General features: G+C 44.2%; 1 protein-coding gene across 1 annotated transcript in view; it reads left to right on the top strand.

The window, feature by feature from the left end:
* The window catches only part of FLACC1 (flagellum associated containing coiled-coil domains 1), a 209,710-nt gene that overhangs the window by 70,073 nt on the left and 113,516 nt on the right, over positions 1 to 26,121 (top strand). The window contains exons 8-9 of the mRNA XM_085648994.1: positions 2,121 to 2,218; positions 8,416 to 8,468. Coding sequence (XP_085505120.1) covers positions 2,121 to 2,218; positions 8,416 to 8,468 — 151 coding nt within the window. The remainder of the gene's footprint in view (positions 1 to 2,120; positions 2,219 to 8,415; positions 8,469 to 26,121) is intronic.

The following is a 26,121-nucleotide window of genomic DNA, read 5'->3' on the forward strand; positions in this document are numbered from 1 at the left end:
ATCATAGGGGCCACAGCAGCCTAAACCTGCATAATGGAGAGCAGTGTACGGCACCCTTATTAGTACTCGTACAGCTCACTTCAGTCATCGGCCACTGGCACGCCCTTGTTGCACTGTAGGGTGTCTGGGCGCTATATGTCCCTCTGTTTCTCAGGGTTCTTGCAGACTGGTGCCGGCTCACTGAGTGATGTTTCCTGCTGCACTGTTCATGTCAGTGTTTCTTACTCCCAGTTTAAGTGTCTCTCAGTCCTTGTTTTAGTGTCTCTCATCCTATCTCAGTTTTAGTGTATGTGTCTCCATGTGCCAAAGCCACTGGTCATGCCTCCCAGTCTATGTGTTTCAATTACCGGATGTCAGTGTTTGTGTCTTCTTGACCCAGGGCCAGTGTCTCCCTGTCTCAGTGACAAGGGTCCTAGCTTCCAGTCCTGTTGGGTCTCCTTGTTTCAGGTTTAGTGTTTGTGTCTCCCTGTGCCCAAGCCAATGGGCCTGAATCCCTATTCAAGTGTGTGCCAATGTCCCAGTGTCAGTGTTGGTTTGTTCTTGACCCCGTGGCAGTGTCTCCCTGTCTCAGTGGCAATGGTCCTGTCTGCCTGTCCAGTTGCCAGTTTCTCCTTGTGTCAGTTTCACTAGCTTCCTGTTCCAGTTTCAGTGTTTGTGTCTGATGTGACAGTGCCAGAGGTCCTATCTCCCTGTCTCCTCGTTGCAGATGCGTGATGCCGAGCTGTGTGCCAGCTTCAAGTCTAATGTGTTATTTGTGCAAAAGGAAGTAAAATGGACAGTCCTACAAGGTGGGGTGTAGCTCTCTCCAGGCACCACACATTCTCTAAGCCACCAACCATTCTTTTGTTGCCTAGGAATTGAGGGCACTCACAGTTGTGGGCAGTTGGGGGTGATGTGTTATCATCCAGAGTGCCAAGTGAAGGAGTACTCGGGGGTCACACGTTTCCTAACACTAACAGAAACATTGTTAATGCAATAGGGGGTTGAATCAAATATTGTGATCAGTGTGGCATCCCTCCGTCCCTCTGATGAAGTAGCGGCCAAACAAATCACAGAGCGCAGGGCAGCACAACTGTCAACCAAGCAGCCCCACAGACCTTTGAGGTCAGAATTCTGCAGGGTCATTCCCCATGGTGGAGTAAGTTACCAGATCAGTGTATGTAGTCCATGGTAATCGGAGTGACCACAGGGTCCATCTTGTGAGTGTCTGTTGGATCCTTAGTAGTGTCTTCTGTGTCTTCCTCTGTTGCTCTCCTTTGTGATTGATCTTGTGCCTCCCAGCTCCTCTTCTGCTTCTGCGAGTGCTGTCTGGGCCTTCGGCATCACTCAAGATGTTGGTCCGCTCAGTTCCTTTTTCATCTCAGAAACCTCTGCTTGCACTGAGATGTCAACGCCATAGTAGGCGAGATGACTCGCATTTCATAGGTTGCTCCAGCTACTTTCACACAGCAGTGACCTCTGTTAAACAAGAAGGCTTTGTCACCTGCTGTGATCTTAAGCTTGGCTGTGGCCAACAGTAGGTGTTGGATCTACCTGTTGCGAAGTTTCGTAACACAGGCCCCCGCACCCCCCGTGGTGCGGGTGTGCCCCCGAGCTGCAGGGGGCCCCCCGAGCTGCAGGAAGCCCCCTCGGCACAGTACTTACGCCTGAGCGCTCCGGAATAAATCCGGAGTGGGAGCCCCTCTGTGTATTTTGCAGGGGCCCCCCTTGAACTTTCGTTACGCCTCTGCATCAAAGAATGATCAAGACTTCTGCATTTCGACCACGAAGCAGCCATTCTGTGATGATGCCTTGGTTGCATTAATTCCAATGTTTATCGATGTTAGATTCCTGCTGTATTGTTCTGGACCTCGTTTTCTTAGACCATTTCTCGATGTCCAATAGTGTGCTATTGATTACTGATCAACTGTTCATGTTAATGTTTTTTCAAAATCGAAGAAGGAAATTAATTCGATTTTTGGGAAAAATTAGCAGTTTAGTATGTAGAATGTAGCCATAAAACCAAAGCCAATCTTGCACCTCAAGGAGCAAGGTGAGATTAATGTGACCGGTAGAGATATGTAAACCTGTTTCTTAAACTATCTATTTGAATTGTTTTGCTACATTGATAAACCACACAGGCTCCTGGAAGAAGCTCATGCTGCAGAACTCCAAGCCACAGAAGCACGGTGGAAAAGCGCACTTGAGGAACAGCAGGCCAAGATGGATCAGAAGATTGGTAAGTCAGATCCTAATACATGGTATATAATAAAAATTATCAGATTTGTAATCCCAAAATTCTTACAGTGCTAAGTCAGCTAGTGAAAGGAAGCATGCACTCTTTCCAGTGCAACCCTCTTTGTCTTGGCGGAGTTCATGAAGTCCATTGTTGACAGCTTTTGAATCGGGAGTCCGAGAGGATTAGACCAGTTATGATTGCGCAATCGTTCCAAAAGTAGCCCTGTTTTTGGATACTCCATGGATTTTGATATAAAAAATTGTGACTAGTGTGATCTTCCCAGTCTCCTACTTGTAGACAGTACTTGGCATTTGTTTCCTTCATTATCATTAGATGTAATTGACCGTGAACTGATCTGACGTGGAGTTGGTGGTGGTGTTGGATGTGGAGTGAAGAAGGACCTCAGGAGAGCGTAGTTCTTAATAGTAAGGTCTGATGGGCACAAATTAATAGTAATTTCGCAGTGCAAACGAATGATGGGGAACTGATTTCTGTATTAATGTCTAATAAATGGCTAACAATGGCTGTCAAGCAGGATCTCACATATCCATGTCAGGTATTAACGTCTCTACAAAGCACAGATAACACAGGTGGCTGCAGTTTAAATCTTTGCACCAGCCCCCATGCCCGTCATAACCTTGCTGTCTTACCAGATTGGCAGAAGATGCATCAAATGTAAGCCATCTGATTGCCATCAGGGGGTCTCATTGTGACATGGTTCCATTGCCAGGAGGGTGCCTCTCCATTGCGACTTGTTCTACCAATAAATGACACATTGGTTTCCACACAGTCTTCAACATGGAATTGACTTTTAATACTTTTGTCATAGTCGTTCTGGAACATGTAACCTAATACTGAACAAGACCCTTCTCGTATATATACATTTTTGGGATTTGTCATTCGTGTCTTCATGCTGCTAGGGAAAAAAGACTAAGATGAAGAGGTGGTAGGGTTCCAGGCAGGGAGACTAGAGTTGGGCTTGGAAAGGGCAGGTTTTAAGCCTATTCCTGAACTTGAGGTACATGAATACATGGCCACGTGTGACCAGTAGTGAGTTCTACAGTTTGATAGAGCACACTTTTCCCCCTTTCAATGTCTTCCTGCTTTTGTGAATATGGAGGGGTGTGATGTCAGCTGAGGGCAGTGGCTGGTGTGGTTTGTGGACCAGGAGATACTGACCGCTGGCAGTAATCAACTTTTCCTCTTCCCAGATTGGCACTTTTGCCATGCCATCCTCTGATGCCACCCTCTCTCTCTGTCTCCCCCCCCCCCCCCAGCTTTTCCCTGCTTTGATGAATGGTTGTCACACATCTCCCCTATTCTTCTATGCGATGCAAATCCACCTCAATTGCGCCTCTTGATTGTTGCCCCCTGGCTTGCTGTTCCTGTTTTCTGAACTTTGCACGACCTACTTTGCTACAGGCCAGAGAATGAGGCGGGGGCACCCATGCTTATGTACAGAATGCCTTTGGTCGCAGTGTCAAGTGTGCCCTGAACAAGCGTTTCTTCTATTCAGTCTGCTGATTACCAGCTTTTCTTCAAACCCAGTCTGCTGATTATTATGCACTGGGTATCTTTGGAGTGTAATTTCGAAGACTGCGGCAATGTGGAACTGGCATGGCTCAGTTATTATAGCTGGGAGCAGGACCAGAGTAGAGTGTCACAAGAGCAGTCTTGTTTGGACAGGGTCGAACCTGCCAGCTGTAGGACCCTAGATACAGCAAGTATCTCTTACAATGAGCACCAGGGTTCCTGCAGTCCCTGGGTGCTGCTAGCAGGCTCAGTGCGGGAAGCCCTGTGGAAGCACTGCCAGTGCACTCAGCGGTGTAGGGTGCCATCCTTAAACTGCCTGGCATCCTCCCCTTGATCTGGCCGTCCTGCCATGACCAAGAGTGAATGTTACCAACCTAGATTGATTCAAAACATGAGATGTTTGCTGTCTAAAGCTGATCTAAAATGGGATGTTCAAGGTATGTTTTTTTTTTTAAATCCAATTTTATTGCAAAGTATGGTTATACCTAGAATTAATTACGGAAGTGCTTACCTGACAGGCCTCACCAAATCGTGTCTTGCTCTCCTGAAGCTGTCCTCTACTCTGCTGCTCGACTTATCTGTAATACCACATCACAACGTTGCTACCGCTGCTGTCAAGATGCATATACCTGACAGCTTTCATAACCTATTAGGCTCTTCACATAAATAATTCTATATACCTGACACAAAAACTTAGGGCCTCATGTCTGTTGCTTTTTTCATGCCGCAAACAGCTCGATTCGCAGAATTGGAGGTTTACGACGGGAAAAACACATTTTTCTATGTACAAAGGCCCATTTTGCGATTCAGTAACCCATTACTGAATAGCAAAATGGGTTAGCGATTCGGTATTAGGACATGGCGTGTTAAGGGCATCTACAGGGATTATATCAGCAATATCTGGTGGGGAGCTGGGAGCTAGACGGTTGCTGGCTCTGCTGTGCCCTGACAGGTAACATTTACTGTGTATAGGGGTTATATACGCAGACCCATTATATACGTATATGTTTAGAATGTGCATTTGGTTTCCTGCTTACTGGTATCTAACACTATTGATGATTATCTGCTCTGTTTGACATGTACGACTGTATCAATGAGACCACTGCTAATCTGTTCTGCCACCAGCCAATGTAATCAAGCACTGTATTCGGTTTGTTTATTTGCAAAAGCCTTCAATAAAATAAAATAAAAAAAGAGGTTTGTAATGCAGATTTCAATAGGGTGAAGTTGAGAGAGTGCGCTAAGGTGAGGTAGAGAGACTTATAATAAGAGAGGAAAAAAGAATGGTGAGGTAGAGAGGGTGAGTTGGAATAGAGGAGAGAGAGAGAGGAGGTAGTGATACAAAAAATAAGCAGAGAAAGAGTGGTAGTGAGAAAGAAGCAAAGTAGTATTAGGTGAGGTTGTGGAAAGGGAGTTTGAAAGAGAGGTGGAAAGGTAGATAGTTCACCAACCAATAACATTTTTAAAAGTTAGCTCTTATCTCATTTCAGCACCTATGTATAAGGTCACTTTAACCTTTGTTTTAGCAGTGAATTTCTGCAATTTTTTTTAACGTAAGCTAAGATCTTATTACCATACCTAACTATAATGTCACTTTAAACTTTGTTTTTTCAGTGAACCTTTGTGTTTTAAAAAAAAATATATTCTAAAATTAGCAAAATCTCAACCCCCCTTGGGTAACCTGCGCCAACCCCCCAGGAAGTGGGCAACCCCTGGGGAGCGGACATCCCATGCTGTTCATGGTTTTTGGCCATTAGCAGGGGCAGTAGGCCACAGAGCTTGCGCCCAACCTACTGCAGAGCGGCCAATCTTCAGTCATGTGCAGCGGGAGTAGGCCACAGAGCCTGGGATGTGCCCAGGCCTTCAACCCAACCTACTGCAGAGCATCCAACTTCCATGGTGCACAGCCTTTGGCCATGAGCAGTGGGGCTTGGCTGCAGGTGCCCAGACAACCCATGGCAGAGTTACAAACCCGGCAGGAGTTGGCTGCAGTGCTTGGCTTAAAGAAGAGTCCCTTTGATCAAATTCTTCAAACTGAGCCAAGGTGACTAAAGATGCAGTTCAGAGAGAGATAGACTGAGACAGGCTGTGTCTCTCCCCTGCACCCAAGCCCCCACTGCAGGCGGAAGGAGAACTTTGACAATGTAGTCCTTGGTTTGTTATTGAAGTGACCGCAGTGGGGAAAGAACTTACCAGGACTGTACAAAACAGAAAGGTATGCTGTTCCTACAGGATAGTACATGTTTATGTGAGTGGGGAGAACTACACTACTTGCTAGATGCAGAAGAAAATTTCCTCCTTTCGGAAAAAGACCCTCACACACCCAGCCAGCTAGGTGTCTTGCTTCATCATTGGGTCTTCTCCTCGTCGGGTCGGCGCTGCAATACCCGATCAGCACCCATGGTGGGGCCCTTTGGCGGACATCTTTTTTCCTGGCCGTTGGGAACAGTGCCTGGGGGCCTGGTGAGTGTAGATGTGAAAATTGTGAAGTTAAAACAGGAAGTAGAGGTCCGCTCAGAACTAATTTAATGAATGTGGCCCTTCTCCTGATTGAGACGAGGTGTGGCACACCCCTGCTGTAAGGGTACAGGGTACCGCGCTCTGAGGTCAGGTCAACATGTTTCTTGCCATTATGTCATATAGACGGCAATTCTTCAGAACCGATTCAAAATCTATCTACACTTTTTGGTGGTGGTCCAATGTAGTGAATGTAAACGACCACCCATACAGCACCCTAAAAGTGGTACCTGTGGATCTAGACCATCAACCTGTAAGGAGAGAGAGGTTATAAAAAGTAAATGTATACAACCTGTTCGGCATTCATCGCACAATTTAAATTAATGGTGCAACACTCAAATTGTGAGAAAAGCATGCATCACGCTGGGGTGTTGTGACCATGCGTATGGCGGCTGAATTAAAAACAAGTGGAACGATACTGTAAAAATCCCAGTGTGGTGAACACGAATAAACACTCACCCCTCTGGGGTCAACAATTCGTAACAACGTGTTCTGGCAGGTGTAGACACTGAATCGTGCACTATCCTACAGAGTAAAAATAAGGCATGGGATACATGAATGGTGAAAGGCAGTTGGTATCTCCACCTTATACAACGGCTGTGTCGCTTTAGGTGAGCCCTCAATGCTTGCGAGCTTATGGACCGAGGGCTGGTTCGTCCATGAGTCGACCGACATTGCGGTGAGCTGCTGAGAGCAACGCTTCCACCACGACCCCAGTGAGCATCACGTGTAAGGCAATTCCCTTCAGGGTGCACACGGTCCGGGTTATGGGGTTGCTGAGCTGGTCAGCACCATACCGCACTGCCGGAGTACTTTGACACAGTGCTCTCCTGTACTCCACGTTCCGGGTACTTGCTCTTTAACTTCATCGCTAGTTCCCGGGCCGTTGTATAAGGTGGGGATACCAACTGCCTTTCACTATTCATGTATCCCATGCCTTATTTTTACTCTGTAGGACACTATTCAGTGTCTCCACCTGTCAGAACACGTTGTTATGAATGGTTGACCCCAGAGGGGTGAGTCATTATTCGTGTTCACCACACTGGGATTTTTACAGTATCATTCCACTTGTTTTTAATTCAGACACCATACGCATGGTCACAACACCCCAGCATGATGCATGCTTTTCTCACAGTTTGAGTGTTGCACCATTAATTTATATTGTGTGACGAATGCCAAACTAGTTGTATACATTTACTTTTTATAACCTCTCTCTCCTTACAGGTTGATGGTCTAGATCGACAGGTACCACTTTTTAGGGTGCTGTATGGGTGGTCGTTTACCTTCACTACATTGGACCACCACCAAAAAGTGTAGATAGATTTTGAATTGGTCCTGAAGAATTGCCATCTATATGACATAATGGCAAGAAACATGTTGACCTGACCTCAGAGCGCAGTACCCTGTAACCTTACAGCAGGGGTGCGCCACACATTGTTTTAATCAGGAGAAGGGCCACATTTATGAAATTAGTTCTGAGTGGACCTCTCCTTCCTGTTTTAACTTCACAATTTTCACATCTACACTCACTAGGCCCCTCACACGCACTGCACCCAACGGCCAGGAAAAAAGATCTCCGCCAAAGGGCCCCACCATGGGTGCCGATCGGTTATTGCAGCGCCGACCAGACGAGGAGCAGACCCAATGATGAAGCAAGACACCTAGCTGGCTGGGTGTGGGAGGGTCGTTTTCCAAAAGGAGGACATTTTCTCCTGCATCTAGTGAGTAGTGTAGTTCTCCTCATTCACACAAACCTGTACTGTCTTGTAGGAACAGCCTCACTCACACAAACCTGTACTGTCTTCTAGGAACAGCATGCCTTTCTGTTTTGTACTGTTATTGGGCCTGTATGCTGGACCTGGTTAAAAAGCTCTCAGTCCCTCCCTTCTTGTAGACCTTACCAGGACTGTGTCTGAAGCATCCTAATGTCCTGTTCTTCAGTCCAGGTAGTGGTGGAGAATAAATGAGCTTGTCCATGTGATCAAACTTCTAGACACCACAGGTACCCTCTTAAGAAATTGAAGAGTTTGACACTGCCGCATGTAAAGTAGATCTAAATATGCATCAGAATGTTTTATGGGTGATCCTCCCTAGAGACATTGTTTCAAGTCAGTTGAAATTTTGACATAATCTTTTTTTCTTTGCAGCGGAATTAAAAGACGATTATGAACATTTGCAAATCTCCTTCAGAGCATACAAGGTTAGTGAGTAAAATCTGAACTGATCTAAGGCAAAGAAAAGCAGCACACCATAAAGCTTCTTAATTTCCTTTGCTCTTTTTGTAGAAACAGAGCCCAGTCTCCCTCTCAAATTGATGTAAATTTCTTGCACTTCTGAGTAAACCAGGGGTCTCCAACCTTTTTTATGATGGGATTTACTTCTCATCAGTGACTATCACCCGGTGATACTCATGCATATTATCACTGTTACAATATGATCACATCCAATAAGATACCAATGCCGACCTCCCCATATAGGATTACCAGTAATGACTAACCTTTGCAGCCCCAGACTCAAGTCACTCTACTCTTGCTGCTTCTGTCATTTGCTTCATTGCTGAGTATTCATCCAGCTAGCAATAGAAGATAACACAGACAATTGCAAAATTAAAAACATTGGTGCATGCTTACTGACAAGTGAAGTAAACAGAGATGTATGTTTGCTGGCAACAACATTGTGTAGAGTTAATGTGCACCAAAGTTTGAACAATATATCTCGAATGGGATTGCTGGTCTTCATTAGTGGATATATTGGAAACTAAATTTGAATTGGGGCTCAGCTTTGTTTGAAAGTAGGTTTGTTGAAAATATTGCAGTGAGAGAAAACAGGTTCCAGGTTGGTACAAAATGATCAAAAAAGATAGTTTAAAAAATAAAACAATTATTATGAGAGTTTATTGTTAAAAAGTAGGAAGAAGGATCTTTCATAATGCACCTGAACATTAATATTACTGCACAGGAGGTGGGTTTTGTGTAATTACATCATGAATTTGTAAAAAAAAGAAAGGAAAAAAAAGAACAAGTAGAGAGGGAAGTAGAAAAATATTGTTCTGACAAAATAAAGATATCAGTAAAGCGGACACTGTCTAAGCATGTAACTACTGAAACCAGTGAAAGAAAATATAATTAAGTTGACAGCACTGTGAATGTTTAGTTTACAACCAAATTAGAACAATATATTCGAATTGTGTAGAATGACTCAATCACCATAAATGCAGTAGAACAAATTTGAGTTGCTGCTTACCTTATTTTGTTTTAAGGTGCATTCAGAGATCTCAGCACTTGTAGACATTGCAGCATGGTAAAAAGTATTTCCGAAACAGTTCTCAAAGAGGCATGTATGTATACAATCGATTAATTGTGAAGGCCTGTGAAATTGCCTTGCCTTTACATTGCTCCATATGATTGCTACCGGAACTCCTGTTTGTAAAGATTTTTCCCAATTATGGATAAAACTTTACTACATCCAGTTTCTCATGTATTGTATGTAAGTGTCCAGTGGTTTTATAATTGTCAAACATTTGGGAATTTTTATTTTGCCAACAGAAAAGGGAGTCTTTCCGCCAGATCTGTGTTTTTGCTTCTCTTCTATGACATAATATTGAGAGTAAAAATGTTGTAGCAAAGTACAGAGAACACCAAATATTTACTTTACATAGTATGTAGGGTACAATAATTCGACAACAAGCATATCATAAACAAAAATATTGAAAATGCATGAGGAATTATATATTTCAAAGTATTTCACATTACAATAAATTAAATTTTTAAAAAGACCTGTTAAATAAATGTATTATACCAACAAATCATAAATGTAATAAGTTAAGAAATATAGAACTTCAAATTAACTGTAAACAAAAAATAAATATAAACTAAAATGAATAGCTACATAATTTACTTAATAGAAATGTGATAATTGCAAAATAATATTAACACTATTATAAATTTTATTAAAGAAACTCTATATATGGCATTAGCTGCTGTACATTTTAAGAATATTGCAAATCACTGAGGATTTCCGGGACCATATAGAGGAGCAGGGTCAAAGGCCAGGTTCCTTTATAATATTATGGAACTTCAAGGTGACCTGCAATATCCTTACATTGTATGGTGGGGGTACTTTATTCTTCATAATACATGGTTATGCCATCACCTTTCCCACAAACCACTTAAATAATTGGTGTGTTAACACGAAGAATAAAAGTAGAATCTCTACTGCAAAATTAAATATGGCAAGAAAGCAGTTAGAGAGTTGTTGCATAAAGATATTAGAATCGGTTTAATATAAGTAATATTTGGAAAACAAACAGCGTAGCTAGGAATGTGTAGACAAATGCAGAGATAGTCTATGTTTTCAATAATTACCTATGGCATGCAAAAATATACATGTTGCCATAAATATCTCCTTTCTGCTTATCACTGGTAATTTGGAAAAACAGAGCAGAAGAAAGGAAAGCCATGTTTGGTTTTCCCTTTTTTAAACTGAGCTTTAATTATGCTACGTGTCCTGCCTTTCACCTTGGCCACTGACTGTGGCAGGAGGCATTGTGACATCAGAGCTCAACTGTAATAAGCTATTGCAGTTGAGTGGCTATGGCATATCTTTATTACGGATGACTATGTGTGTTACTAGTCATGTAATAAGGAAATTAGAGACTTTTGTATACAGGGATTTCAGGATCCCATAAATATATATGTATATACATATGCATATATATTATACAAGCACATATATATATAATATATGTATATATATATTACCTACTGGCGGTCGCCAGTAGGTAGTTATAGTTAGGACCACGTTTCCATAGGAAATCCGCAACATTCTATTTTAAATAACTTTTGCGCCCGTCGACGAATCCTCGCGAATTTTTCAAAATAGGTGGGGCGCTACGCTCCGCTCCTACCCTGAAAGTCTCGGGGGGATTCGTCAAGCGGGGGCTGAGATAAAAGGGGGGTCCCAAAACGCGTTTTTCCCATGCATTTTTCCATAGGACCTTTAGACACAGCTACAGCCCGAACGGCTGAACAGAATTACTAGAAATTTGGCAGAGAGGTAGTCCTCAGGTCAAGGAAGTGCCTTTTGTAGGTTTGGTGTAAATCTGTTCAGTAGATTCTGAGAAAATAGCCTTTAAATCAATATATATATCTGAGCCAGCTTACGGTGCGCTTACGGTACGCTTACCGTACGCGTACGGTGGCGTGCGCGAGCGCGATTCTGATTGGCTCTTAGATCTTAGTAAACATTCGAATCGGCCGAAACCAGGAAGCGGCGGCCGCCATTTTCTCTCTCGCACTGAGAGTGTGGATTAAAAAACAAAGGACAAAAACATGTAAAGGGGCTGTTTGGACAGCTCCAAAGCACCTAGCCATGTTGAGGGAGTCCCCAAACATCCCCCAAGGCCAAAAACGAAATTTTTATTTTTTCGCTAATTTCGCCGATTACGCTTACCGTACGCGTACGGTAAAAAAATATTTTAAAAAAAATATTATCCACACTCTCCCCACCCCGTGTGCAAATAGTGCCCGAAGGGCACCATTTGTGCATGGCTTATAACAGGTGTGAAAAATTAAAATATTACCTTTCAAAACGAAGTGCATCATATGTCCTCCATGTGCGCACGGTGCGCGAAGCGCATCGTGCGTACATGGACCATTTAGTGTAACGTGGGCACGCGGTGCGCGTAGCGCACCGTGTCCCACCATGCGTGCACGGCACTAACTGCGTAAAGTGGGCGCACGGTGCGCGAAGCGCACCACGTGCTCACTGTGCACGCACGGTGCGCGAAGTGCACCGTGCGCGCACGGAACGAACTGCGTTAAGTGGGCGCGCACGCCACGAATGGAGTTAAGTAACTTAGCATTTAAAAAACCGTACAAATTCACTGAAAAAACCATAGGTTTCACACACGTTATAGTTAGGAATTAGCATTTAAAAAACCTTGCAAATTCACTGAAAAAACCATAGGTTTCACACATGTTATAGTTAGCGGAAATTTTACTGATAAAAAACCAATGAAATTCCCCCGTTATAGTTAGTGCAGGCAACTATAACTCACGGGACCGCAATCTTCTGCTGATGACATATGTGTCTTTATGAAAAAAAAATATTTGTAATATATGTATAGCTAAAAATTTATGGAAGAAGACATGGGCAAATAAGTGTCTAAATACAGTATTAGCATCAGCAGAGGATTGCGGTCGCGTGAGTTATAGTTGCCTGCACTAACTATAACGGGGGAATTTCATTGGTTTTTTATCAGTAAAATTTCCGCTAACTATAACATGTGTGAAACCTATGGTTTTTTCAGTGAATATATATATAAATGAATATGTGAGTGTGTATATATATGCATATATATTATACATGTACATATATGTGTGTGTATATATATATATGTATTTATATATATATATGTATTTATATATATATACATATATATATTATACATGCATATATTATACATGCATATATATATATATTTATATCCCCAGGGCACCCAAGAACAAGAATTAACTTTGACACTTCAACATGAATTAGACAACTTGAATGTTGATGATATACCCATTCTGACAGACCTTATGATGTTAGCTGGGGATGAGAATTTAAATATGGAGAATGTCGAAAATCCTGAAAATCTTAATATTAACAATATCGATGAAATACCAAGATGCAATGAACAAGCTGAATTGCTAACATTGAGTATGCAAAGAGGGGACCACACCCCGTTTAGACTACCGTCGAGATTTGTACCGCAAATGCCAAGAGACAATTTTGATATTTTTAGTGACAATGTAACTAAAGATCTGAAATTATTGTATTATGACAAATCAGAAGAAAAAATGTGTTAATTCTAGAAAAGCTCTAATACATAAGACTGTGGTCAAACTACATAAAGAAGACGGGATTTTGATAAAACCCTCTGATAAGGGGGGCAATGTTGTCTTGTGGGGACGTGAACTATACAAAAAAGAAGCACTAAGTCAATTAAACAATCCTGAATGTTATCGAAGGATTAGTATAAAAGAATGTGAAGATATAAAGGACTTTTTCTTTGGAAAACTTGAGGTATGAAAACAAGAGGATTTACTAAGCTGGGATGAATTCAAATTCATTAAAAAAGAGAAACCAGTAATACCTGTGTTTTATATGCTCCCGAAGGTGCATAAAAGTATCACTACACCTCCGGGAAGACCTATAATTTCTTCATGTGGCAGCTTATTTGAAAATGCATCTAGGTATATTGATTATTTTCTTAATCCTATTGTAAGAACATTGACTTCACACATCAAAGACTCGACAGACTTTCTTAAATGTATTTTTGATATTCGTTGGGATGCCACTACTATGTTTTTAATAACTTTGGATATCTCTACCTTATATACAAGCATACGCCATGTAGATGGTCTAAGAGCAGCAGAGTATTTTTTGAATAGACCGTTAAGATTCATGAAACATAACTGAATGTTTTTGGAATTAATGGAGCTATGCCTAATGAGAAATATTTTTTTGTTTGGAGAGGAACTCTTCTTGCAAGAGCAGGGAACGGCGATGGGCAACTGCTTCGCCCCCAGTTATGCCAATTTACATCTGGGCTGGTGGGAGGAGCAGGTGCTCGGGGGTCCACCCCTGGAGCAGTGGTCGAATAACATTTTACTCTGGGTAAGATTCATAGACGACGTTTTCGTGCTGTGGCAGGGCACGGAAACGGATGTAGAACAATTTGTCGTGGATCTGAACCAGAACTCATTGAATTTGAAATTTGTGGGACAGTGCAGTAAGACCACCATAGATTTCCTGGATATCAGAATTCAACCAGTAGGGGATAAATTAGAGACCACGATATTCAGAAAAGCTACTGCGGGGAATACTATTCTCCACGCAGATAGTGCCCACCCAGCTCCATTGATACGGAGTATTCCCTTTGGGGAGTTCTACATGGCTAGAAGAGCATGCAGCAGCCAGGATGAGTATTTGAAAATTGAACAAGAAATGACAAATAGATTCAGGGAAAGAGGATACTCTCCACAAGTAATAAAAGGCGCAGCCAAAAAAGCTAGGAACCTGGATAGACAAAAGTCACTCTTTGAACCATCACAAACTCAGAAAAAGAAGAACAGTTCAAATGTAGAGAATCTGAGATTTATTATGACATTTAACACCAATCATAAACAAATCAGAGCCATTCTAAAAAAACATTGGTATCTGATTCGGGGAGACCCCTCTATAGGCTCAAAATTGAATAGACAGCCGAATATTACTTACAGAAAATCAAAATCTTTAAAAGCTCTTATTGTAAGTAGCGAGTTTCAAGACAGGAAGAGGGGGGTTACAAATTGGCTTCAACCAAAGGCAGGTTTTAAAAAATGTTTTAAATGTAAAGTGTGCCAACATGGATTGAATAGCACGAATTTTAAAACCTTTTTTAATAAAATCATTTTCATCAAAACTTTTTTAACCTGCAGATCAGATTTTGTTGTCTATTTATTGCAATGTGACTGTCCAAAAGTATATATAGGAAGTACTACTCTACCTGTATATAAGAGAATTCTCCAACACAGAAGAGCAATTTTAAATAAAGACAGAACATACCCAGTCGCAAGACATTTTGAAAAATGTCATCAAAGCAATCCCTCTAGTCTCCAATATATCTGTATAGCTGAGATCCCCCGTAAAAAGAGAGGAGGAGATGGGGAAAAGGAACTCAGGAAATCGGGGACTTATTACATCTTGGAGTTCAATAGCAAGGAACCTCATGGACTAAATGTCGATGAGGACTTGTATACCTGTTTGCGCTGAGATAGTGAAATGAGGGTTGCTAAGGGGAGAAGCTGCACAGAATGAGACCTTTTTGTTTTTAATAGAGAGATTGAGATGATGAGTAAAAAAAAGGACATAGGGGTGATGGTTTTCTTCTGTATATCAAATGTGGACATTTCGTATTATATTGAAAGTGTAACATATGTGTTAAAAAAGTTTTAAAATATATAATGACATTTTAATTATATATTTTATTCTTTTGATAAAGTGTTTTAATGAGTGTATGAAATACGTATAATGTACTGTAAAGCACTTGAACTTTAAAAATTTTAAATTATGTAATGATATTTTAATTATGTATTTATTTGATAAGGTGTTTTTTGTAATCAGTCTATGAAATATGTATAAGAATATACTGCGAAGCACTGGCACTTTCAATGATTAATTTGCACAAAGCACTAGCACTTTGATATAAGTTGCGACTTTTTCAATGGTATACAGGATTGAAAAATAATACCATCTTTATTTCCCTGGTAAACTCCATTTTTTCTATTATGAAAATATACAAAGAAACACATATATTGTAAAATTCATAGGTGCAGATATATAAATGTGATTTTGCTACTATTGGATGTTCAGTAGAATCATAAATAATTCTTGTTTTGTCAGTTAATCTGGATTAGAAATGCAAGGGGTGTAATATCGCCAAACCCAGGGAACGACAATGGAATCTGCTTTACCCCCAGCTATGCCGGTTTGTACCTGGGCTGGAGGGAGGAGCAGGTGGCTAATAACATCATAGCATTTAGCCAACATGTTGTCCTCTGGGCAAGGTACATAGAGGATGTGTTTTGCGTCTGGAGGGGGACTAAAGATGAAGCTGCACAGTTTGTCGAAACATTGAATGACGACCAATATAATTTGAAATTTACTAGTACTGTACACAGAGAGAAAATTGAATTCCTTGATGTGGAAGTAAAAGTACATAACAATAAACTAGAAAGCAAACTGTTTTGGAAAGCAACTGCTGGGAACAGTCTGCTGCATGCTAATAGTTGTCACCCTAAGAACTTGATAAACAGCATACCGTATGGTGAGCTTCTCAGAGCCAGAAGAAATTGTAGCTCCGAACAAGCATTCCAGGGAGAAATGTTAAATATGAGTACCATATTTACTGAGCGAGGTTACTCTAATAAAGTTATAAAACAAACATGTGAAAAAGCGATGACAGTAAAAAGAACTGATGTACTGCAAGTAAAAAACAAGGAAATGACTAAAGAAGAACCTATTCGATTTATAAGGGCCTATAGAAATCAGTCAGGGGAAGTTAGGAAATGCCTTAAGAAATACTGGCATGTTCTAAATACAGATGAGACTGTGAAAAAATACGTGGGCGTGCATCCTAGCATCATGTTCAGAAAATGTACTGCTTTAAATTATATACTATGCAACACTACTTTGCAAACAGACAAGGATTCTAATCCTATACAAGGATTCTTAGTTTGTGGTTCATGCAAAGCTTGTAAAAAGAGCGTGAACCGGAAAGAAATTGAATTATCCAAAGACCAAAAACCCGTTATCAGTGCAAAACATTTTACATGCAGATTTCTGTGTGTATGCACTAAGTTGTCCCTGCTCACTGATTTATATTGGTAGCACTATCCACCAGGTTAAAAGGCGTATTTTGGGACACACGAGGGCTATCACTAATGAGGATAAGCAATATTCGGTTGCCAGAAACTTTAAAGATTTCCATAATAAGAACTGTAGCATTTTGCAATTTTGTGCTCTAGATAGAATACCATTATCAGAAAGAGGAGGCAATAGAGTTAGGGACCTTAGACTCTTGGAGTCTAAAATGATTATCAATGACTATCAAGTTTGGTACTGTATATCTGATGGGACTGAATAAAGATGACGAACTGTCTGTCCATCTAGGTTAACAGTGATATATCTAGAGAGGTTGTGTCCACTTCCCAGGAACTGCTTGTTGAGTTATATTGTATGCCATACTTGTTTGTTTTATTGATATTATTTTTATTTATTTTATTTTTTATTTTTTATTTTTCCAAAACCTTTATTGAGGAAGTTCAAGTCAAACACATTACATTGCGCTACAGAGCCGCTCAAATTTTCACAGTAAAGACCAAGTCAAAATATACAGAAACAAGTCACCTGCACCCTGCAAGAAACATTAACATGTTGAGGCTCAAAACGCGACATCTCTGCACAGAGTTCCCTAGCCACATGGAGATCATACAATCGGCAATGGCATCGGTTGGAAGCGCCACGGGACCGGGGAGGGCCAATAGGAAGGGGGGGGGCATTCATCCGTCAACACCGGCGGCCGCCGCGGGCACAAGGCCGGCGGGGAGCGCGGGAGAGGCAGCATTGCTGGGAGGGGTACGTGAGTGAAGGTAGGTTACCAGAGGGCCCTAAATGTCAATGGGTCGGGACTTGGCAGGTAGTAAGTCCCAGAACTCCGTTAGCAGAGTCTGACACCGAGAAGCATCCTCCAGCCAGCTCTCAACCTTAGGAGCAGGCCTGCGGCCCAACACATAGCCACCCTACCCCTGGCCAGGACCAGTAGCTTCGCTATCAGGCGCCGAGAAGCGTCTGGACAGAATTTAACAAAACCAAGAAGGCAAAGGGAAGGGTCGGGATGCACTGTAGTGCTAGCAATGTTCGAGATGGTGGAGCACACCCCCCGCCAGAAGTCGGAGACCTTAGGGCATAACCATGCTAAATGTGCGAAGTCCGCCGCAGGGGCAGCGCAACGCACACAAGTGTCGTTTGGAATGAGCCCAAGCTTATGGAGCTGAGCGGGGGTGCGATACAGCCTGTGTAAATACTTAAAATGGATCAGACGAAGTCGGTAATTAGGTGACAGCTTCTTCGTCTGGTTGCAGCAGTATAGCTAGTCGGTCTGTGTTATAACCATACCGAGATCCGCGCCCCACGCCTCCCGCGCACGATCTGTCAAATTAGAGGTGGACGCTAGAGTAAAAGCATAGAGTTTGGTGACCAGTTTATGTGGAGAAGAGGATGTGTATATGAAATCAAGGGCTGGCATAGTGGGTGGGGGATGAGGAAAAGTGGAGTGTAGTTTCTGACAAATAGCAAGCAGCTGGTAGAATAGAAGCGTATGCAATGGGCCCGAGGAGTCAGGAAGTGAGTAAAAAGTGTTCCCTGGGTAGAGGTCCGCCACCGTCCGCAAACTCAGACGCGACGCATGTCTGCCCATGCCGGGAGGCTGGAGTGGGGGGAAATCAGGGTGGTTAACAATAGGCATCGCATTTGCAGAGAGTAGGGGAAGATTGGAAAGCCGGCAAAGGCTGGACCAGGCCCAGCGCAAAGTCTCAACCGTGTCCACCTCCGCCCGCGGGCGCACTGCCGGCGCGAACAACGCCGTCGACAAAGGCCAGGGGGATGCTATATCGGTCTCCACGGCCACATGAGGTTGATAAGGGGTAGGATGGATCCAGAAGTGCAGGAAACTAGCCTGGGCGCACAAGGCATAAATCTAAAAATCAGGAGCGCCCATACCTCCGGCAGACATAGGGAGCGTGAGGATATCGTATGCAACTTGTGGTTGCTTTCCTGCCCAGACGAGCGAGATAATTAAGGAACGTATTTTGCTAAAGAAATGAGTGGTGAGAGGGATAGGAACATTCAGAAATAGGTAGAGAAATTTTGGCACGACCACCATCTTGGCGATGGCGATCCCGCCAGCCAGGGAAAGCGGAAGCCGGCTCCAAGTCGGAATCTTGGATTCCAATCAGTCAACTGCACAACCGAAGTTAGATCTCCACAGTACATCCAGGTCCCTACTCAACCAGACACCGAGATAGCGTGTGGGGCCAGAGGCCAACACAAACAGGAAGTCGAGTGTGAACGGCGTGGTGACATCGGTTAAGGGAAACAGCACCGATTTGCTCCAGTTTACCTGAATACCCGAAAGTCCACCGAAGCGAATGACTTCCCGAACCAGGGGGCTGAGGTTTTCCTGAGGATGACGGACATATAAGGTAACATTGTCCGCATACATGGAGACAAAAAGGGAGCGGGCCGAAAAACCTATTCCCCTGTGCGTATGGTGCTGCCGGAGCCTGGCCGCCAGAGGTTCCATTGCAATGGCGAAAAGCATGGGCGATAGTGGGCAACCCTGCCAGGTGCCACGACCAATGTTGATGGGGTCGGAAATCTGGCCATTAATACGGAGACGTGCCGAGGGGTTGGTGTACAGAAGCCTGATCTTGCGAATAAACATTTCACTGAAGCCCATGCGTGGTAGGAGGTAAAAAAGAAAAGGCCACTCAAGCGTATCAAACGCTTTTGTTGCGTCCAGGAGGGCAGCCACCGCGGGGAGATTGGGATTGATTTGATGCAAAACTGAAAAGATTGTACGAAGGTTATGCGAGGTGGCTCTACCTGGAATGAAACCAGATTGATCTGGGAGGGCGATGAGGGGCATGAGTAGAAGGAGACGAGAGGCGATCAGTTTGGCGAAAAAAAATTGTCAGTGTTTATTAAAGAGAGGGGGCGGAAGGAATCGCGACGATCCGCAGGATTGTCGGGTTTAAGAAGCAGAGTTATCATAGCCTCTCGGAGAGACTGAGGGAAAAGTCCAGTATCAAAGGATTCATTATACATAGCCGCCAAGTGTGGTACTAGGAGATCTGCATACATTTTATAGAATGAGGCCGGCAGGCCATCCAGACCAGGTGCCTTATCGCCGGGCAGGCCCCTGATGGCAGCGAGAATTTCTACCTTAGAGAATGGTACGTCCAAAAACTCCCGATGATAGTCCGCAAGCCAGACCAGCGCAATAGACTCAAAATATTGATCAAAGGCGTCCCGCGTCGGGGGGGAACCAGCAGAGTATAGCTGAGAGTAAAAGTCAATGAAACGGGACTTAATCTCCTCCGGGGAGGTAGTTCTGGCCGGACCCCCATCGCTGAGGGCCGTAATACAGTAAGCCGCGCACGGGGAACGAAGGAGACTGGCTAAGGTGCGCCCCGGGCGGTCGCCCTCACCGAAGCGGCGAGCGCGGCCCTCCCTGCCCAGAAAGAAGAGTTCGCGAACGGCTTCCTCAGAAAATTCCGTGTGTTTTGGGCGGAGTAGCGCCAGCGTAACAGGACTGGGGTGGGCAGCCTGGGCGGCGTCCAAATCCTTGATTTCCATCTCGAGCTTGGCCAAAGTGGTGCAGATGGAACGGAGGACACCAGCCTGTTTGGAAAAGCATTCACCACGAAAAACGGTCTTGAAACCTTCCCAAAGTACGGAGGCCGAGTCCACGGAGCCCGTGTTTAAGTCAAAATAATTAGTAATAGCCGTTTGAATGTCTGCCCAGAAAACGGAATCCTGGAGGGCTTTAGGGGGAAGACGCCAGGTGAATGCGTGTGGCGAAAAGTGAGGAAGGCTAAGGTGAATCTGGACTGGCGCGTGGTCAGAGAAGGTACGCGCCATGTGCACGGCGTCAGCGAGCCAAAGCAGGACGTCCCGGGAAGTCAGCCAAAAATCTATGCAAGACCAGCATCCCCTAGCACTGTTGACATAGGTACCCTCCCGAGCATCAGGCCGAAGATGACGCCAAGCATCCTGAAGAGAGTTATCGGACACAATAGAGGTAAGGGCCGCGGCAGCGCGCTGGTGGGACTCGTGGGAACCAGACCGATCGACTGCCACTGATAGGGTGACATTAAAATCCCCTCCCCAAACGACAGCCGCTGGGCCACAAATGGATATGAGATGCCATACATGATATAAAAATTCTGGGTCGTCCGAGTTGGGCCCGTAGACTGCAGCGATCGTCACAGGCTGGGCCAATAGAGAGCCATGGAGTATTACATACCGGCCCTCCGGATCAATAACTACATTAGTAGTACGCCAGGGAAGACCCCTGCGAATCAGAATAGAGACCCCCCTAGCATATGATGAGTAAGTAGAAGAGTGCGATTCTCCCCAATGGTGCGCCCCTAGTTTGGAGAGCGAGCCGGGCATCAGGTGCATCTCCTGTAAAAGGCATATGTCCACCCTGTGTCGCTACAAATTCGAGTGTACCAGTCTGGCCTTACGATGATCATTCAGGCCACGGACATTCCAGGTCCAACATATGATGTTAGTCATGAGACGGGGGCCCAAAGTGTAACGTAACGCAGCACAGGTGGGGAGCGCAGTGGATAGGAGCCAACAGGGTAACCGGGACATCCACTAGCGGGACAGTTCGGTGAGAACCCAAAGGGATTAGCCAGGCAGATAGGGAGCAGAGATGTATCACGCACTGGTAAGCAGGGGCGGCGCCCAGCGATCCTAAACCAGGCCCATGCATTAAGCCAACGGAGGAAAAGACAAAAGGAGCAGTGTGTTCATGGACCATGGCAAACAGTAGACTTGAGACCAAAAGTGGCCGGCAGCACAATGCAGTGTCACAAGCATGGCATGTCATAACAAAATACAACGAGCATACAGTAGCATAAAACAGCCACATCCCCAATTGAAGGGCAGAAGACCCCAACAAAACACCCACCCAAACCCAATCCAACCACCCCAGACGAAGCAACCCCTCCAACCCTGCACCCACTCCAACCCCCCAATTAGGCTGAGACACCCCACCCCCCCACCCCAGGAACCCACAACTGGGAAAGGAAAAAACAACTGTTGAATAGGGAATCATCCCGTGAGGGCATGGCTGGGCTAGGCGTACAGCCCCGCAAAGAAGCAGGGTGGCCAAGCTTAGGTAGTGATGGGCATCCTACTGAACAAGAATTATGGAAACTCCAGTACCAAACAAATCAGTCATTGTCACTAAGATGATCCACGCTGTCAAGCTGAGCCTTGAGAGGGGTAGAGCGGGCCCCCATGTTGAGTTTTTTGTCACATGCCAGGGCCTCCTTGGGATCCGGAAAGACAAGTGTTTTGGCACCCTGATGGACCCTCAGTTTCGCCGGGTAAGCCAGGGAGTACGAGACATCATTCTTCTGAAGGAGACGTTTGGCAGGGAGGAATTCTCGCCGGGCCGCCTGGACAGCGAGGGTGTAGTCCGGGAAGAATGATAGTGCGTTGCCCTGATGAGTGATGGCACCCTTGTCCCGTGCCGCCCGGAGGATGGCGTCCCGATCCCGGTAGTTCAAGATTTTAGCAATGATGGGACGCGGGCGCAGCCCAGGACCAGGGCGTGGACCAAGGGAACGATGCGCCCACTCCACAATGAACACCGGGGAGAGGACATCGCCGAAGAGCTCCTTGATCAATTGTTCAACAAAGTCCTCCATCCGAGAGATGTTGGTGGACTCCGGAAGACCAGTGATGCGGAGGCTGCTCCGGCGGGAGCGGGCCTCCAAATCCTCATTCCTCTCCCGAATGACCGCCAAGATCTTATCCATCTGAAGGAGTTTCTGACGGTCCTGAGTGGCAGCGTCCTCGGCGTCCGACACCCTGGACTCCACATGGAGTAGACGATTATTGTGAGAGTCAACACGGGCCTTTACTGAGTCCAGGCGAGCTGAGAGGTGGTCCAGCTGGGTCGGGATCCCAGTTACGGTCGACTTGACATCGAGCATTATGGCTTTAAGGTCGTTGTCCCGATTGGGGGGAACGTCCATGACGCCGGAGGCACGCTGTCCGCCCGCAACAGAAGGTGTGAGATGGACAAGAGCCAAACCAGACCCCCACACCGGGACCGCCGCAGTCTGGAGAGGGAACCCCCGGGAAATTGCGACGCAGTGAACAGTCAGGCCGCGGGATCTAAGCTCCAACGCTAATTTGAAAGCCAGCATGTTTAGCGTGACAGAGCGCAATGAGGCGGCAGCAGATATATTCAAGAAAAAAAATCTGACACCAAATACACTGAAACAAATTTGGTTGGCAGTACTCCTAACACCTTGTCCTCACAATACATCAAACTAGAGAGACTGTACGAAAGAGAAATACGGAAGTGGTGGGAAGCCACATCTTTACAAAATTATATAGAGGTTGAAAGAGTCCCTAGGGGAATATGGATTTACACGGTCCCTGCATATGAAAACCCAGATCCAAAACTTCTAGAAGCCTGGGCAACACACATAGCCTCCTCATGTAAGGGAATGCTAGAAATACTTGTGCAATTTGCTTGGAGCGATAGAGATAAAGCTCTAAAAGAAATTGATAGCCTGGAAGAAGAACTGCGATTAAATTTGGATAAAGATCAACTGGAATATCTAAGAGAAGCAATGAAAAAACGACTGCAAAATATGAAGTAAAGATCAAACAACGGAAACAAGAGAAGTTTGATTGAGATAAAAGGGACTATGCTATGGGCCGAATTTTGACCTTCGCCCAAAAATTTGATCAACCACGAAAGGAGGTGGTAAATAAGAACAAGACACTCACTAATGACAATCCACCAAGGGTAGAGACCTCGGAGTCCGATGTGACCGAGAATGAATTATCAGAAGAAGATGCAGCCTGCCCATCTCGGAGGCCAAACAAAACTCCTTTTCAACAGGAGTTCAACATCATCCGCCAATCATGGCTAAGGGGGGGGGCAAGAGCAAGCCCCCAGAAGAAGACGGAAAACCAGAAGGGGCGGCAGGAAGAGGCAGATCAAAGCCCAATCAAACAAACAGGGTCACACGGAGCAAGAGGGGAGGCAGGTGGTAGATAATATTGACCAGTTAACTATCATCAACTTATCACAGAAAGTCCTCAAAAGCACAGAAGAATCAGTGCTTAAACTTGGACTAACCTTCTGCCCCCAAAGCCATATGAAATATACTCAGACAAGGATTGACCTGTTTAAATTTGTCCGAAAACTCAAGCTGCATAAGTTTTTTAAATTAAGACCTACCATAAAGGAAGCCAGATCCTTGAAAATACAGAGCAAGGATATAGATCTATTGGCTGTCAATGACTTAACAACCTTGGAAATCCTGGAGGATTTACGACAGGAAGGCACAACAGAAGATCTACAGCCCTCAACTACATTAAGTCAACGGATGAGACATGTGGACATTGAACAGGAGGCACCAACCAGTGGGATGAAATTACCCTCACAATTCCTACCTCAGATGCTGTTTGACTCTATCGACGTATTCTCTGATACAGTCATTAAGGACTTGATAAGATTCAGAAATAATAACAAGAAACCAATGAAAAATCGTGATAATCTGACTAAATTGCGAAGAAATGCCATAAAAACTTTGGCGCAGGACACCTCAATTGTCTATAAACCCTCGGATAAGGGAGGGAATATTGTCCTCATGTCACGAGAACAATATGTAGAAGAAGCTTTACGGCAATTGAAAAATTCAGACTGCTATGAATTACCCACTGCGATTGTATATCAAGAGAGCATTCGACAATTGCACACTCTCATAAAGAAGTGGCACACTAAACAGATGTTGGATTCAGAGGAACATCTATTCTTGAGAACTACCAACCCTATTTTACCCACTTTTTATCACCTTCCGAAGGTGCATAAAGACAAAAACAAACCACCTGGGAGGCCAATAGTCTCCTCTATGGGAAGTCTTACAGAAAATCTTTCAAGATTCTTAGACCATTTTCTGTTCAGTGCTGTACTTGAATTGAAATCATACATTAAGGACACCACCGATTTCATTGAACATATAGAAGCACTTGAATGGCGGCCATCTTACTGTCTGGTGATCTTAGATATCACCAGTTTATACACTTGCATCAATCATGTACAAGGCTTGCATGCTGTAAAATATTTTTTGCAAAAAAGGCCACTAAAATTTGCGGTTCATAACAGCATGCTGCTAGAGCTAATAGAGTTCTGCCTGTTTAATAACATTTTCATTTTTCAGGGAGAGCTTTACAGGCAGGTCTCAGGGACCGCGATGGGCACCTGCTTCGCCCCCAGTTACGCGAATTTATTCGTAGGCTGGTGGGAGGAGCAGGTGGCATGGTCCCATACCAATGAGAAGTGGACCACCAAAATAGTATCATGGTATAGATATATCGATGATCTTTTCTTGGTATGGAGAGGGACAACAAGTGAGGCTAATGAGTATATAGCACATCTGAATGAGAATGAGCTCAACCTGCGATTCTCGGGCGAGATCAGTTTGGTGGCAGCTAACTATCTCGACCTGAGAGTCGAAATTAAAGATGGAAAGGTCTCCACGGCTCTTTTCAGAAAGCCCACTCCTGGGAATAGTACATTGCATGCGTCCAGCAGTCATCCACAAAAACTAAAGAACAGTATTCCCTATGGGGAGTTCTTGAGGTTAAAGCGAAACTGCTCCAGGGAATCTGATTTTGATTTAGCAGCTCAAGAAAGTACTAATCGATTTTTAGCAAGAGGATATGATGCAGGACTTCTATACAAGACTCTGAAGAAAGTAGAATTGTTATCTAGGAAAGATCTGCTAGCACAGAAAAAACAAAGACAGGACAATGGAAAATTTCGCATGATAACCACCTACTCTGACGATGCTGGTACACTCAGAAATATATTGAGAAAGAATTGGCATGTGTTAAAAACGGATGCCATCATTGGTGCCGATATTCCAGTGACACCATTGATGACGTTCAGGAAGGCACGCTCACTGAGAGATAGACTAGTACACAGTCACTTGGACAGCATTCCAACAAAACAGGGCACTCTGAACGAGCTGAAGGGATTCTATCCCTGTGGGAAATGCAACGCTTGTGCTTTCAGTAGAAGAGTTTTGACTTATAAAGTCAATGGTTTGAAATGAGATAAAAAGATCAACAAATTCATGACCTGTCAAACAACGTATGCAGTTTACTGTCTAAAGTGCCCCTGTGGACTTAGTTATATAGGGAGTACTATCAACAGTGTAAAACTAAGAGTGCTAGAACACATGCGTGCCATCGTGAAAAAGGATTTTAACTATCCGGTGGCACAACGTTTTGCCATTAAACATAAAAGTAACAGGGATCTGTTGCAGTATTTTAGCATCGACTGTATACCTTTAACCCCTTGCATGCCCGCCCCTTTCCCCGCCCAGTGCCGCGCTTTTTATTAGCGGGCGGAGTTCATGACGAGCTGGACTCGTCATGGGCACAGCGCCACCGCAGCCCATGACGAGTCCAGCTCGTCATGGGCACTGAAGGGGTTAAAT

The sequence above is a fragment of the Triturus cristatus genome, chromosome 3_2 (genome assembly GCF_964204655.1).
Source record: "Triturus cristatus chromosome 3_2, aTriCri1.1, whole genome shotgun sequence".
Taxonomy (NCBI): domain Eukaryota; kingdom Metazoa; phylum Chordata; class Amphibia; order Caudata; family Salamandridae; genus Triturus; species Triturus cristatus.